Source organism: Fusarium oxysporum, chromosome VII (assembly GCF_013085055.1).
Source record: "Fusarium oxysporum Fo47 chromosome VII, complete sequence".
In the NCBI taxonomy this organism is placed as follows: domain Eukaryota; kingdom Fungi; phylum Ascomycota; class Sordariomycetes; order Hypocreales; family Nectriaceae; genus Fusarium; species Fusarium oxysporum.
The window spans coordinates 4,097,127-4,110,095 of NC_072846.1; the positions used below are offsets into that span (position 1 = coordinate 4,097,127).

At 49.3% G+C, this 12,969-nt stretch overlaps 3 protein-coding genes across 3 annotated transcripts; 1 reads left to right on the forward strand and 2 right to left on the reverse strand.

Annotated features, from left to right (window-relative positions):
• Window positions 1-1,332: 1,332 nt before the first annotated feature.
• On the reverse strand, window positions 1,333-3,162 carry FOBCDRAFT_186893 (uncharacterized protein; the record flags this gene model as incomplete). Its single annotated transcript, XM_059608639.1, has 1 exon — window positions 1,333-3,162. A coding segment is annotated over one exon (1,830 nt), but the record flags the coding sequence as incomplete, so codon positions are not given.
• Window positions 3,163-4,904: 1,742 nt separating this feature from the next.
• FOBCDRAFT_228524 (uncharacterized protein) lies at window positions 4,905-6,429 on the forward strand. Its single transcript, XM_059609779.1, has one exon. It carries the CDS (start codon window positions 4,962-4,964, stop codon window positions 6,360-6,362), a length of 1,401 nt encoding a protein of 466 aa, XP_059465510.1. The 5' UTR covers window positions 4,905-4,961; the 3' UTR covers window positions 6,363-6,429.
• Window positions 6,430-10,267: 3,838 nt separating this feature from the next.
• FOBCDRAFT_296532 (uncharacterized protein) lies at window positions 10,268-11,135 on the reverse strand (the record flags this gene model as incomplete). Its single annotated transcript, XM_031195623.3, has 1 exon — window positions 10,268-11,135. The coding sequence occupies exon 1, from the start codon at window positions 10,955-10,957 to the stop codon at window positions 10,268-10,270; it is 690 nt and encodes a 229-aa protein (XP_031028442.2). The 5' UTR covers window positions 10,958-11,135.
• Between the last annotated feature and the right edge of the window lie 1,834 nt (window positions 11,136-12,969).

A 12,969-nucleotide genomic window follows, 5' to 3' on the forward strand; every position in this document is an offset into this window, starting at 1 on the left:
AAAAGGGATGGAACTTCCAAAGTTGATAGTGAACGCCTCACTCGCTTCGGCGACCTCACTTTCGCCTCCAATTTCAAGATCGGTATTTTCATCCATCATGAGACTGTCGGGAATTCCAGCCAAATGGTAGCTACCGCCTAGCAGCCAACGATCCTCTCTATCGTACTCGGTATCGTCTACACCCATCTTCCATTGATGTAGACCGGATATAAATGGGCGAGTCGGATTAAGCCGGCCAGCAATTTTGGGGGCTTTGACGAACAGACTATGCTTGTTATAGTGTGGAATCATCCAAAGGTGCGGCAAGGCAAATTTTCCCAAAGAAAATTTCCATCTTTCTGCATCAGCAACAATTAGATGCGTTTCAATGAATGAATGAAACCTTCGAGCCAGCTGGCGGTAATAACAATGATCCCAAAACGTACGAGGAAGCCCATCGTCCCAGTCGAAAAGCCCATGTACTCTGTCGTGGTAAGCATATCCCTGGTCATGCGGTCCTTTGTGCGAGTAGGACAGATAGGGAGGCTCGCCGGTCAACTTGTGAATAATATCGAAGCTCAGCCCTCGGTATCCTTCTCGAGCCAACCGAAGTTCATCATCAAGTTCATAGTCAACGATCACATGGCTACAGGTGTATCGGATAACCTGAAGTGCAAAGTGCCGGTAAACCATTTTCCGCATGCGATTCAGAGTAGCAGGACGAGTGTTGGGCGCGCTCGTTCGTAGGTGATCTTCTAACTCTCCGGCTTTACTGTACTCCCTACTCACAGATTCCACTTCTTTCCAATTGCGGAAAACGCCTTGAAGCCCGTTAAATGTGAATGTAGTTGATGCTACAAGATCGTCCTGTAGGTGGAAGTTGGACCAATCGAAAAGATCACAAGGCAACCAGGCCAAACCTGTTTGGCGCATGCTGTTCTCAAAATTTAGTCCACGAAGAGGTTTGCCCTTCCTGTTTTTGTACGTGTCTTTGAACATTTGCGAGCGCCTGGCCACGTGATGGCAGTTGACACTGGCCTTCAATGAACGAAGAAGGATCGTGACCATGATCATATTTCTCTGATGATCTTCCCAATTGGCATCTCGGCGACTTGCTCGAGACTGAACAAATTCGATCGCAGAAAGCCACCGGTTGAACTCCCAACGCATAAACCTGTTGACGTGGGCAGTTGACAATATCCAGAACGAACGATGTTGGCCCTGTAAACTCGAAGCGGCAGGATTCAGAACTGTAAACAAGTCCCAAGAAATCCGATACTCTTCTCGAACACCGAAGCTCGTGTTCGCAGAACTGTCTAGTGCAAACCCTATTCGAGCTTTCATAGCTTGAAACACTTTGCGAAGCCGCTTGAGCTTGGGTGCAGATTTATCGGATGTCGCTAACCCGGCATTACGATATTGTCGAGCAGCTACTATCCAAGCATCGAGTAGCGAAGGCGGGCAAGTTAGCCCCTCTAGATTTGGCTCGCTGAATAGCGCTCTATCCTGCTTCGCCGGTGTCCAGAAAAGATCCTTGTTCACATTGTACCGTTGAGCGTAAGCGATGCCCCCACTGCGCAGTGGATGTGAGCGACGGGTCTCGACCCGAGCGCTTCCCGCTTGGCTAGTCAGACTCCAGTTGAAATGTTCTGATGATGCCAACGGTTTATGGTCGCTATACCTCATTGAACGAATCCATGACGCCAAGCACTTACTCTTATGTAAAAATGTACACTTTTCCGAGGTTGCAGTATCTTCGGTGCCAACATCTATCCAGGTATTCGATAGATCGGCTTTGGACCAGTCCAGAACGTGGTGAAGGTGATCAACGATCTTAGCACGACATTGCTGTAATGTTGGCGATTTTGCCTCCAGTTTGATGTTTTTCGCACTTAATACGATGAACATACCGCGGAACATGGCAAGGTCAGACCGCTCAGAGCGTTGTCTCATGTCATACCATATTTGTTGTAAGTACTCTTGCGGAAGATAATGGTGCATGTCCATCTTACTATGTACCATTCCACTGCAAGCCTCCCGCTGACGACTGTATGCCTTACTCTCCACATCATCAAAAGAACGAGGATGGTGTTGAACTACATCAGGCGGACAGTAATGGCGGATAGCGGGTAGAAGGAGTTCGTTGATCCACATCCGTCTCTCATTTTTGGTCAAATACGTGGTCGTTCGACAGACGTGAGAAATCCTAGGAAAGAAGACATAAACTCCGAACTGAGGCGACTGCCGTCCGCTACCCAGTCGGAGGTGGGGGATAATATGCAAGGGCGTTCCCTGATGGAAAATATGCATATTGCTTACCAAATTCCTGGTAGGCGGTGAATGATACGATATGTATAACCCGCGATTGACAGACAAGCAGGTAGCCCAGGAAATGATACTGTCCACATCCCAAGTGCGCTGGACGTCAGGGGAGCTTCTCTGCGACATCTGGATATCTAACTTTGGACGATTGTCTCCACCGCTCAGGATCGAGAACCAGTCTAGCTGAGCATCATCGCTTTCTCCTACTTCGGCGTGAGGCGAGGCACGACCGATTGAGTCTGGTACTGCAAGGCCCCGCCAGTAGTCGACCATATCCAGTAGGCCATATACCTGTGGCTCGTTGTCGTGGATACGTGCTATTCCGTTTTCTTCTGCTTCCCCCTCGCAGTCGCAAGTGCATCCCCAGTTTCTTTCCAAAAAACACTTGGCTGAGTGGGCATCTGATTCCACTGAAACGCTGATGGGTTCGTCTTCGTCGTCAATCTCCACCTCGCTTCGCATATCTGAGACGTCCGACTGAGAAGTGGAATCAGGCTCCCAAGCATTTTCAGGCTGAGATTCGAGATCAGACATTGCTTCTTCCGCGCCTTCTTTTTCCTGTTGTCCCGTGCACTCATCATTTCGTGGCCTACCCAAGTCGTCTTCAAATACTATGTATGGACTTGTCATAACGCCTCCGTTCTCATGTAACAAATCTGCTGTGTATTCATCCTCGCAGGAACTTGATACGTTACTGATGTGACATGGCTCGCAGTCTGCTTCGATACATATGTCATCGTCTCCGGCAGCGTGACTCGTAGGATCACTTGGGATCCTGTCAGGACTTGTGGACAATGAAATTTCTGCTGATCCTTCCTGTGAAGTTGAGAACGATGCTCTTGCCACATGCGGTCCCGACATGTTCACAAGAAGCTGTAGGCACGGCGACTCCGAGACGTTCCCCTCTATCGATTGTGGAGACTGTTCACCTCTGGCTACGACCGCGTCAATTGACAAAGTGGGTGACTCGGCGCGATTTAACGAGCTATCTGCCTCTGGAGGATCACCCAAAAGACTTGTTTCATACGACTCGATGCCCTGTGAGGGTGTAACCGGCGATGCTTCTGTCTGTGAAGAAACGTAGATTTGAAATCTGATGCTGTCGTGCGTTGTTTGCTTCCGAAGCCGTCTTCGAGCGCGCTTGGCCACGACATCATGCTTAGCCTTGTCCTTTGGCGTGCCGTATTTTCGGGGCCGCCCGCGTTTCTTGGATGTTCCCGGCATTGTGGGGATGATGGGTCGTGGTGGGTACGGTATGTTTTCGTAGGATGGTATCAGGAAATGAGATTCCCCTGAACTGACCGTTAAATCCTGATTAGGTTAGTAAAGTGACCGCGAAAATCGAAAAGCGTTAGCGTGTGACCGCTAAATTCTGGTTGGACAGAAAAGAATGCACTAAGAGCCAAATTGGCTAGCTTACTGACCGCGAAATTCGAAATGCCAATTTTAGCTAACCCGATGGCTTTGACTAGCGCCTCCAACACGGGGTATAGAATAGCGCTCTGACTTCTAGCATCAGCTGCGTTAGCCGTATCAGCCGGGCCGTCGATATCGCTGTCATCTCGAACGATCCAGTAGCGCGCGTGACTCCTTCCTCGCATCCACGTCTGTAGCCGCACTTTAGTCCATCGTTCCTCTACTGCACCATGCCCTGCCTCTCGCCAATGACGGACAATATTATCGTATGCAACAGTAAGATATCGGCATATACAACAGCTATACCCACCTGAAATAACGAGCTCTTCGATTGCTGGGCCGTTATCTTCTGGTACTGCAATACGCTTCGGGTCAGCTAGTTCTAGTTCACCATAGTAGTCTATGATATCCTTGAGCACTTGTCCCTTGAGCTGATGCTGCCGTCGAAAATGTGACTCAATGCTGCTGCCGGGCCGAACGGCTGCTTGACATAGCCGGCAGATGAGTATTTGATAATCCTGATTGAGCTGTACGATGTCCTCCATTGTTGTTTGATGTCGCCTCTTTAATCTTGATTATAGAAAGTAAAGAGAGAAGCAGTCTTGTTGTTTTTCTCTATCAATTACAGTCCCCTTTCCTCTGCATTATGCTAACCCCAAGCTCGTACTAGCTAACCCCAAGTGTGGGGTTGGGGTTATTTTAAGCCAATCAGCAACTCGGCCCAAGCCCAACCGATTCAAGTCCAAAATCTAAGCGAGATAACACAATTTATTAGACGATTACTGTTCAATCGTCTCTTAATAGTACCTAGGCTATGGTTATGGATAACCCTGATTGGCTGTATGTTATGAGTGCTGGTTACCTCAATGGTGATAATTGGGTCACCGACAGTGTCTTTAAGCTCCCCAACCTGTCTTAGATATGCTGGATCTAGTTATTTTCTCTCAGGGGCGAAGAGGTCTCAGACAGTTGTTGTAAATAGTCAATCGATGAATCATGAAAAACAGCCCGTTATCGTAAATAAGTATTGCCCTCTTTAAATTCTCGTTGCAGTCTCTTATTTGAGAGATAGCGTCTTGGCATTAGTCAGCCCGTGGCCTGACTTGACAACCAACAGCATAAAGAAAATTAAATTATCGCTAACCTTTCCTAAAGTGAAGCATAAACTCTCCACTTTACGGACAATTCGGCGATAATCTAGGCAGAAGCCGACTCCATCGAACAGAGCCAACAGCCATGAAGCCATGAACCAACAACATGTTATAAAAATAAAAATACATGTATTTCCACCTTCTGATTTTCTTGTGGTTTCCTTCTCTTTCTCATCAACGTCCCCATTCACCTTCGACATGAGGGTCATCACCTCCGCGAAAGGCCTTATCCGGGTCGTTTGGGCCTACATCAAATCAGCATGCCGTTCCATAAAGAGTATTGTGTTGATGTTGCTCCCTTTCTACAGTCTCACAATAATACTCGGCGTCTATCAAGGCATCATTATCGCACTGTGGTACTCCGAGTCTAAAGAACAAACCGCCCGATTCCTCTTGAAAAATGTCCTCGAGTACAAGATCACGGAGTATTTCGATGAGCCTTACGATAATTGGTCTAATGTCGCACCTGTATTTCATGTACCGCAAATCATAAACCCTCTCAAATGGACAGATCAACTAGGACTCAAGAGACCTACGGTTTCGGGCTTTGGGGACGAGTACGAGCTGGCAGGTCTGGGCCATTTGTACCGAAGAACGCGTCGTTTTCCAGAGACACAGCAGTGGCATCACTGGATCTATCTATCGGCACAGCAAGAGCCTTGGAGACAACCTGACGGCCCAATCCTGCACGATCCTTGGGACAAAGCATTCGTGGAGCTCTTGGAGTACAGGGACAAATATGATGCCATGGGGCGATCAAACTTCCTTTATATATCATGCCAAAAAAGCTTCCTCTGCGGATCCTGGCGAGTTGCTGCTCCAGCACTGCTGCACTTCACTACAGAGGGGAACAGAAGCCGATTGACTGGTGACTCACCTGATCTCCCGAATTACACACGTGTAAACACGCGAGTGTTCGAACTACCCCTTCGCCAAGTAGCCATACCCGGCGTCTTCCCAAGCCACTTTGAACAGATGAGATCTCTGACAGCAAGCAACTCAACCTTCTGCCGAACACAACGTACATATTCCCATTTTCATCAGGTCCTAGGCCAAACAAGCCCAGTGCTGAGGGATGCAGAAACAGCATATCACTGGACCTATGGCTTGCTGGTCAAGGCGGAACATAAATGGATTCGATTATGGGCAATTGAAGATACAGCCTTGCGGGGATATCTATTTTTACTTTCTTTTGCATTATCTACATTCCCAACATACCTGTACAAGTTCGCTCCTACAAATTGGGCTAGCCCGGGACCCGGACCTGAGCATAAGAGCAAAGATCCACTGGCGCGAACACTTCAGAGCTTGGTGGGTATGTTGAGCGCGGAGGAAAAAGAGAGGTTTAGAAAGACAGATCGCGGGGGGAGAATAGTGGGGTTGGCGGAGACAGGGCTCAAAAAGGAATATTGGAATACTAGGGAAGATGTACTTGAGGACATTGCTAATGCTTTGGGATTAGATAGAGATGGAAAGGCCAAAGGTTGGCAATAAAGGACAAAGCTTGACTTTTACCTTTGGGCATATTAGGCAGTAGCAGCAAAACAATAAAGTGCAATAGACATCGCGAAGACTCGCACGTCGGTGGGATTCTACAGTAAATAAGAATTCCTTGGAGAATTAGCATATGGCTATTGGTGAGCCCCTATTCAATCTGGTATAGTGCTCCCTCGCAGTTGTATCATCCTTAAAGTCCCTCCCTAATCAAAGCTTCTCCACCACATGGCTACCGTATACGTAGTTGACTACGAATTCCTCAAAGAGCCTTTCAGCAGTTGAATAGTCTTCCCAAGTGCCTCCAAGCCTTCTTGCTTCTCCTTGATCTCCTGTTCCATCTTTTTATACTTCTTTACCATCTCTGCAAGGAGGAATTCGTCCAGGGTTGAAAGCCACTCCACCCAATCCACGTAGTGGATCCACTCGTGGATTCCACTGTCCACTCCACTGGCAAAATCCCAGTGGATTGGCTAATCCACCGAATCCACTCGGCGATGTCGTGGATGGATTGGGTGGATTAGAAGTGGGGTAGTTAAGGGCGCCCATATATTTTGGCAGAATGCCTCTAACAGAGGTTGATGTGCCCCATAATTTTTGCAATATTGCTACCCTACGTCAAAAACACCATGAAACTTCTGAACAGCGCAATTTTAGAATACATACAATATAGGAAACACTATTCGAATGTCCTATGCTTTCTCATTGGGATGACGTAAGTCTTGATGGATATACTTAAGATTTTCTCCGTGAGTGCATATCATCATGAGGGCCATCAATAGGTGTATATTTTCCTCAACAATATATCCAGCAAATATCAAGTTCGACTGTCCATACTTTGGATTTATAATACAACAATTAAATAACTGCCGGCAAGCTGATTCAAAAAACGCGTCCAGATCCCTCAATATCTCAATACTGCGCGAAAAATTGCAAGCGATACTAATCGCGTCAAGCTCGTGATATGAAGGATGTTAGGGACTTAGCTAATACCCGACCCCAATATGGCACTCGCTACGTACTCGTCCACATCAAATTAGCTCGAAAGGTAAGTATCTGAAACATCTGCAGGATAAGGGCATATTGTGCCAACTGGTCGCGTTGGACGCGTCATTCGCGCTGACCTGACGACCTGTTGTTGACCCATCACCTGCACCATGTTTTGCGATTTCGACATGACAAAGATATTATTTTACCATGACCTCGCCTGATTCCTGCTTCGACATTTCCGACAGCGGCTTCGGGTCCGCTGCCGAATCAACACCCTGCCCTACGCCGTATCCTACCCTTTCAACCTCGACCCCTGTCTCGACTCTGAGGACCTCTTCCGCAAGCGATGAACAGTACGAACGTACGCTCTGGAGGCATTTCCCAGGCTGGGCATTCTCTGAGCGAGCCAGGGAGACGCGTTGCTGGGCCTGGCAATTTGGATATGACATCCAAAAGGAAGACGCCCGCAGATGGATATGCCGAGCGTGCATTCGCAAGAATAATCCACATCCACGACATTTCGAAGCTGATGGTATTCATAACGCGTACAATCATCTGTTCAACGACCACGGGATCCGGGCTCCGCCTGGAATGACCCAAGGAACTGCTGAAAAGAAGGCGAATTCTAAGGGCAGAAAGCCCCCGGGGCAGCGGACTCTCGCTGAATCCATGAAGCTCGATCTACACGACCCCCGAGAACAAGCGATTGCGAATGACTTCATCAAACGCTTCGACAAGGAACACTTCCGGAGGCTTCCGATCGATTGGATCGTGGCCAAGAATCACTCCTTTTCAATTGCCGAGGAGGCAGAACTCCATGCTATCTTCGATTACTTGAACCCGTCAGTTTCGGCACGTAAAGCCAATATTACCCACACTACTGTTCGAGAAAAAATCGTCGCCGCATTCGAACAACACAAGCAGAAGGTGATAGAGGTCTTGGGCAAGGCGCCTGGACTTATCCACATCTCCTTCGACGGCTGGCGGTCTGGAAACCGATACGCCCTATATGGTATCTGTTGCTTCTTTAGGGACGAAAACAATAAGCCTTGCAAGATTACGCTTGGGCTCCCCGAAGTTAGCGCCAGGCACACTGGGCCTAACATCGCCGCAGAAATCCTCGACGTAATTGAATCGTATCAGATCCAAGACAAGATTGGCTATTTCACGCTTGACAACGCGAAAAACAATGATACCGCCATGGAGATTATTGGTGGAGAGCTCGGCTTCGTTGGGGCCCGCAGGCGAGGGCGCTGTTTTGGGCATACCTTGAACCTCTCCGCCAAAGCCATTCTATTTGGGCACGATGCTGACGCTTTTGAGCGGCGGATATCAGGGGCAGAGCCTCTTACCGAAGCAGAACATTTGATTTGGCGCAAGAAGGGGCCAGCAGGCAAACTGCACAACCTTGTGGTAGCTATCCACAGATCTGACTTGTTGACTGGCATGCTTCGCAACATTCAACAAGAAGCCTTCAACAAGTCATCTGACCCAAAACTCAACGCCAGGAAGCCGTTGGATGTTATTTTGGACAACGATACGAGATGGCTGTCACAGTTATACATGATACGACGAGCTCTACTGCTTCGCGACTATATCGAACGACTCATTGCCCACCATCGAATCGACTTCGAACAGCAGAACAAGGCCAAGAGGGGCGGTCCTAAGAAGTCACTCACATTGCCCTTTATTTGCCAGCCAGAGAACCAGCTATCCGACAAGGACTGGGAGGTGGTCGAAATATTTGCGCAAATACTTAGTTACTACGAAGCCACGATCAAAATGCTAGAAGGCGACGGCCAGATCCGCAAGCGGAAACGTGGGTGGACTGGGTCATATGGCAATATTTGGGACGTTATTCAAGGCTTTGAATTTCTTCTCGAACAACTTGAACGTTTTAAGGACATCGCGAAGGACTTCCCTGATACTGAACACTTCAGGATCAACATCAATTTGGGCTGGCAGAAGTTGAATGAGTACTATGAGATATTGAGCGAGACGCCCATCTACTACACTGGCCTAGCGCTCCATCCGGCATACCGATGGAAATGGTTTGAACGCAACTGGACTGATCGCCCTGAGTGGATTGACGAGGCGAAAAATATGGTTCACGATGTCTGGCGTTTTGAGTATCGGGAGGCCACGTTGCCTGGACAGGAGCCGTCAGCCGTTGAGCCAGTTGCCAAGCAGCGGAAGACTTCGGACAATCCGTTTCAGGAATACCTTAAACGAAACCGCTACACAGCGCCAGAAGCAGGTCATGATGGCCTCACGCCGGGCGAAGACGAATACCTGCATTGGATTACGCACTGCGAAAGTGGTGATGGCTCCATCAACGATCCTCTCGCTTACTGGCACGAGAAGCGATTTAAGTATCCAAACTTATCGCGAATGGCGCTTGATTTTCTCACGATACAACCAATGTCTGCTGAGTGTGAGCGTCTTTTCTCAGCAGCAGGTCGGATGGTGAACCCTCTCCGCCACCAACTTGAAGCCCAGATTATCGGGATGTGCCAGGTATTGCGTTCATGGCTGAGGGCGGGTATTATTCATGAATTAGATCCCTTCTTTATCTCGGTAGACGAAGAAAAAGTCGACCTCGAATTAGCTCAGATGTCGGATCAACAGCTTGAAGGGTGGGCAACAAAGTGGCTCACTCAGGTGGTGGGCGTTCAAGACGAGATGGAAGCCCGTTGGGGATAAGGTCTCACTCGGAAGTTGGAATAAGGGACCTACGTGGGCAAAGGCTTCGGGAATAGCGTCACCATCATGGCATCAAGAATAGAGGCACTTGCCAATCCACCCAATCCACCCAATCCACGATAGCTTCCAGTGGATCCACTATACTGAGATATTCAGTGGATTATGATCTACCCACTCCACTCGAGCTGCTAGTGGATTGAGTGGAGTGGCTTTCAACCCTGGTGATATGTCTTATCCCAACCTGTCCTTTCGATCCATGGGGTCTGCTCTTCAAATCTGAGAAGGTCTCCTTGGCTATTTGTTCTCATGCCTCCTGATTCCGTGTGGGTTGGTATGTCTTTACCGGAGTTCGAAAGTCGTTCTTGCTCTTTAATAGATGCGAGATGAGCTTGGATAGCATCACTGGTCCGTGTAGCAAGACCACCACGACTAACAATCCAATACCTTCGAGACTGGTTTGACCCCGCTGTCCATGCCTGTAGCCATACCTCATCGTAAAATTCATCTAGCTCGCGCTTTCCGGGAGGCTGACCTTGGAAATACTGAGTGGAAATATGGCGCGTTAGAGACGAGAAGTTGGTGGTACGGAGTGGGCATTTCCGGCAGGCATACCCCTCGTAGACGCGCAAGTCAGGATGTTCCGAGCAGCCGTCTTTGGGGAGCGGCGCAGCACTGGGATCACCCAGATATGACTGGCCCAGACCTTTGAGGAATTCGGTTAAGCCCTTACGCTCACCATGTTCAACCTGGTGCTTTACTCTCAGGTGCGTGGTAACAGCAGACCCTTTCACGGATAGTGCGTATCGACAGGTTGACCGGCAGCAAATCAACACCTTTGCATCTGGGTCGATGCGAAGAGCAAGTCGGTTGAGAACATCAAATCCAGGCGTTGCAAAACTCATCGTCGAGATCTAATATGAATATGTTTCTAAGGCCTCACGGAAAGAGGGCTTGAAAGAAACGAAAGGGGCGAGGGTGACCTAGGGTGAGGCAATTGCAAACACGTATCGAATGTTCTTCGAAACTTCAGCTTCGTCGGAAAGGAAAGGAAAGTCAACGTTGTCTGATGATGGAGAAATAATAGGGGTTCCACCGTAGCTCCGCGAACCCTGAAAGCGTGCACGGACGAAAAGTGTGTATTACGACGCAACTCTGGGGAAATTGGAGAGACGTCTAGCGTGCACGGACCAGAACATGTGCATTGCGTCGCAATGTTCGTGGTAATCATTGTAGTAGGCGCACAGCGAGGCCCGCATGTTCTTGGTGACTTAATTATTTTTAACCCCACATCATGGTACCTGCCTTCCTCAGTACACGCAGGGAGCAGGGGCGTGAACGGGCAGCCTTGTATGTATGCATGACTGCAGAAGCGGGTCAACGGATTGATATACGGTTAGTGAGTGGCCAATTGTTCTGCCACTGTTTGGCGGGTCAGCTCGAAGGAATAGACAAAGTGAACTTGGAAGAGCAGGACGGCAAAGGTGGTCTAAGATTTCTATATGACCTAAAGACGCCCCGTGGACGCTCATCGAAGCATGAGAACGTGACTCTTGTCACAAAATCGAATGCCCCTAGCATAGCACTCCATGCACAAGCAGAACCCTCTATCACAAATGCTGCAAGAGTAACTGCAACCTCCGTGGATGCTCAGCGTACAGGCGTCGCACCAAGGGGCTTCGTGATCAAACGGAGGAGAGACAAGATCATTGGGAATATGGTCGTCATAGATCCGGGTGCCAACGGTTTCGCCATGCTCCACTAAGAGCTGGATCAGCTCAGTATTACCAGCGCGGAAGGCCCACCATATCAAACTCTGGCCGACACTGCCCTGCATCTCAACGGCTGCACCGCTAGTGATAAGAAGCTTGGCCACATGTAGATGACCATTCGCTACCGCAGCAAACAATGCTGTTGAACCCATCCAGTCCCTGACGTCCGGGTTGACGCGCCCTTCAGAGAGGAGAACTTGCGTTGCTTGGTAGTGCCCATACCTGGAAGCGAAGAAGAGGGCTGTACGGCCAAGGTCATCCGGTTTGCCGACGTCGATATGAGGAACCCCCAATAATAACGTGACCAATTCAGCGTGCCCATTGAATGATGCCGCAATAACTGGCGTCACTCCTCCACTGCCTGCAACCGTGATATCGGCCCCATTCTCGAGAAGTAGCCTGACCACCTCGACGTGCCCCTTGTCTGATGCCGCATTGACCGGTGTCCATCCGCCATTGTTCGCAACGGTGATATCGGCCCCATTCTCGAGAAGTAGCCTGACCACCTCGACGTGCCCCTTGTCTGATGCCGCATTGACCGGTGTCCATCCGCCATTGTTCGCAACGGTGATATCAGCTTTATTCTCGAGAAGTAGCCTGACCACCTCGACGTGCCCATTGGATGATGCCATATTGACCGGTGTCCATCCGCCATTGCCTGCAACCGTGATATCGGCCCCATTCTCGAGAAGTAGCTTGACCACCTCGACGTGTCCGCTGCATGATGCCATATTGACCGGTGTCCATCCGCCATTGTTCGCAACGGTGATATCAGCCCCATTCTCGAGAAGTAGCTTGACCACCTCGACGTGCCCATTGGATGATGCCATATTGACCGGTGTCCATCCGCCATTGCCTGCAACGGTGATATCGGCCCCATTCTCGAGAATAAGCATTGCCGAAGTAGCCGCCTTGGCGTTGACATCGGCTCCTTTGTCTAATAGTAGTTGCACGACGTCTAGGTTGCCCTTATACGAGGCAGCCTGTATAGCATTACCATACTTGCCGCCCTGCGCGTTGACATTGGCTCCCTTATCCAGCAGTAGTTGCACGACCTTTAGGTTGCCGTTGTATGAGGCAGCCTGCAGAGCATTGCCGTACTCACCGCCCTGCGCGTTTACATTGGCTCCCTTATCCAGCAGTAG

What these genes read in the sequence shown, in the direction of transcription:
- FOBCDRAFT_228524 (XM_059609779.1), top strand. Translation starts at nt 4,962, where the DNA reads ATGAACCAACAACATGTTATAAAAATAAAAATACATGTATTTCCACCT.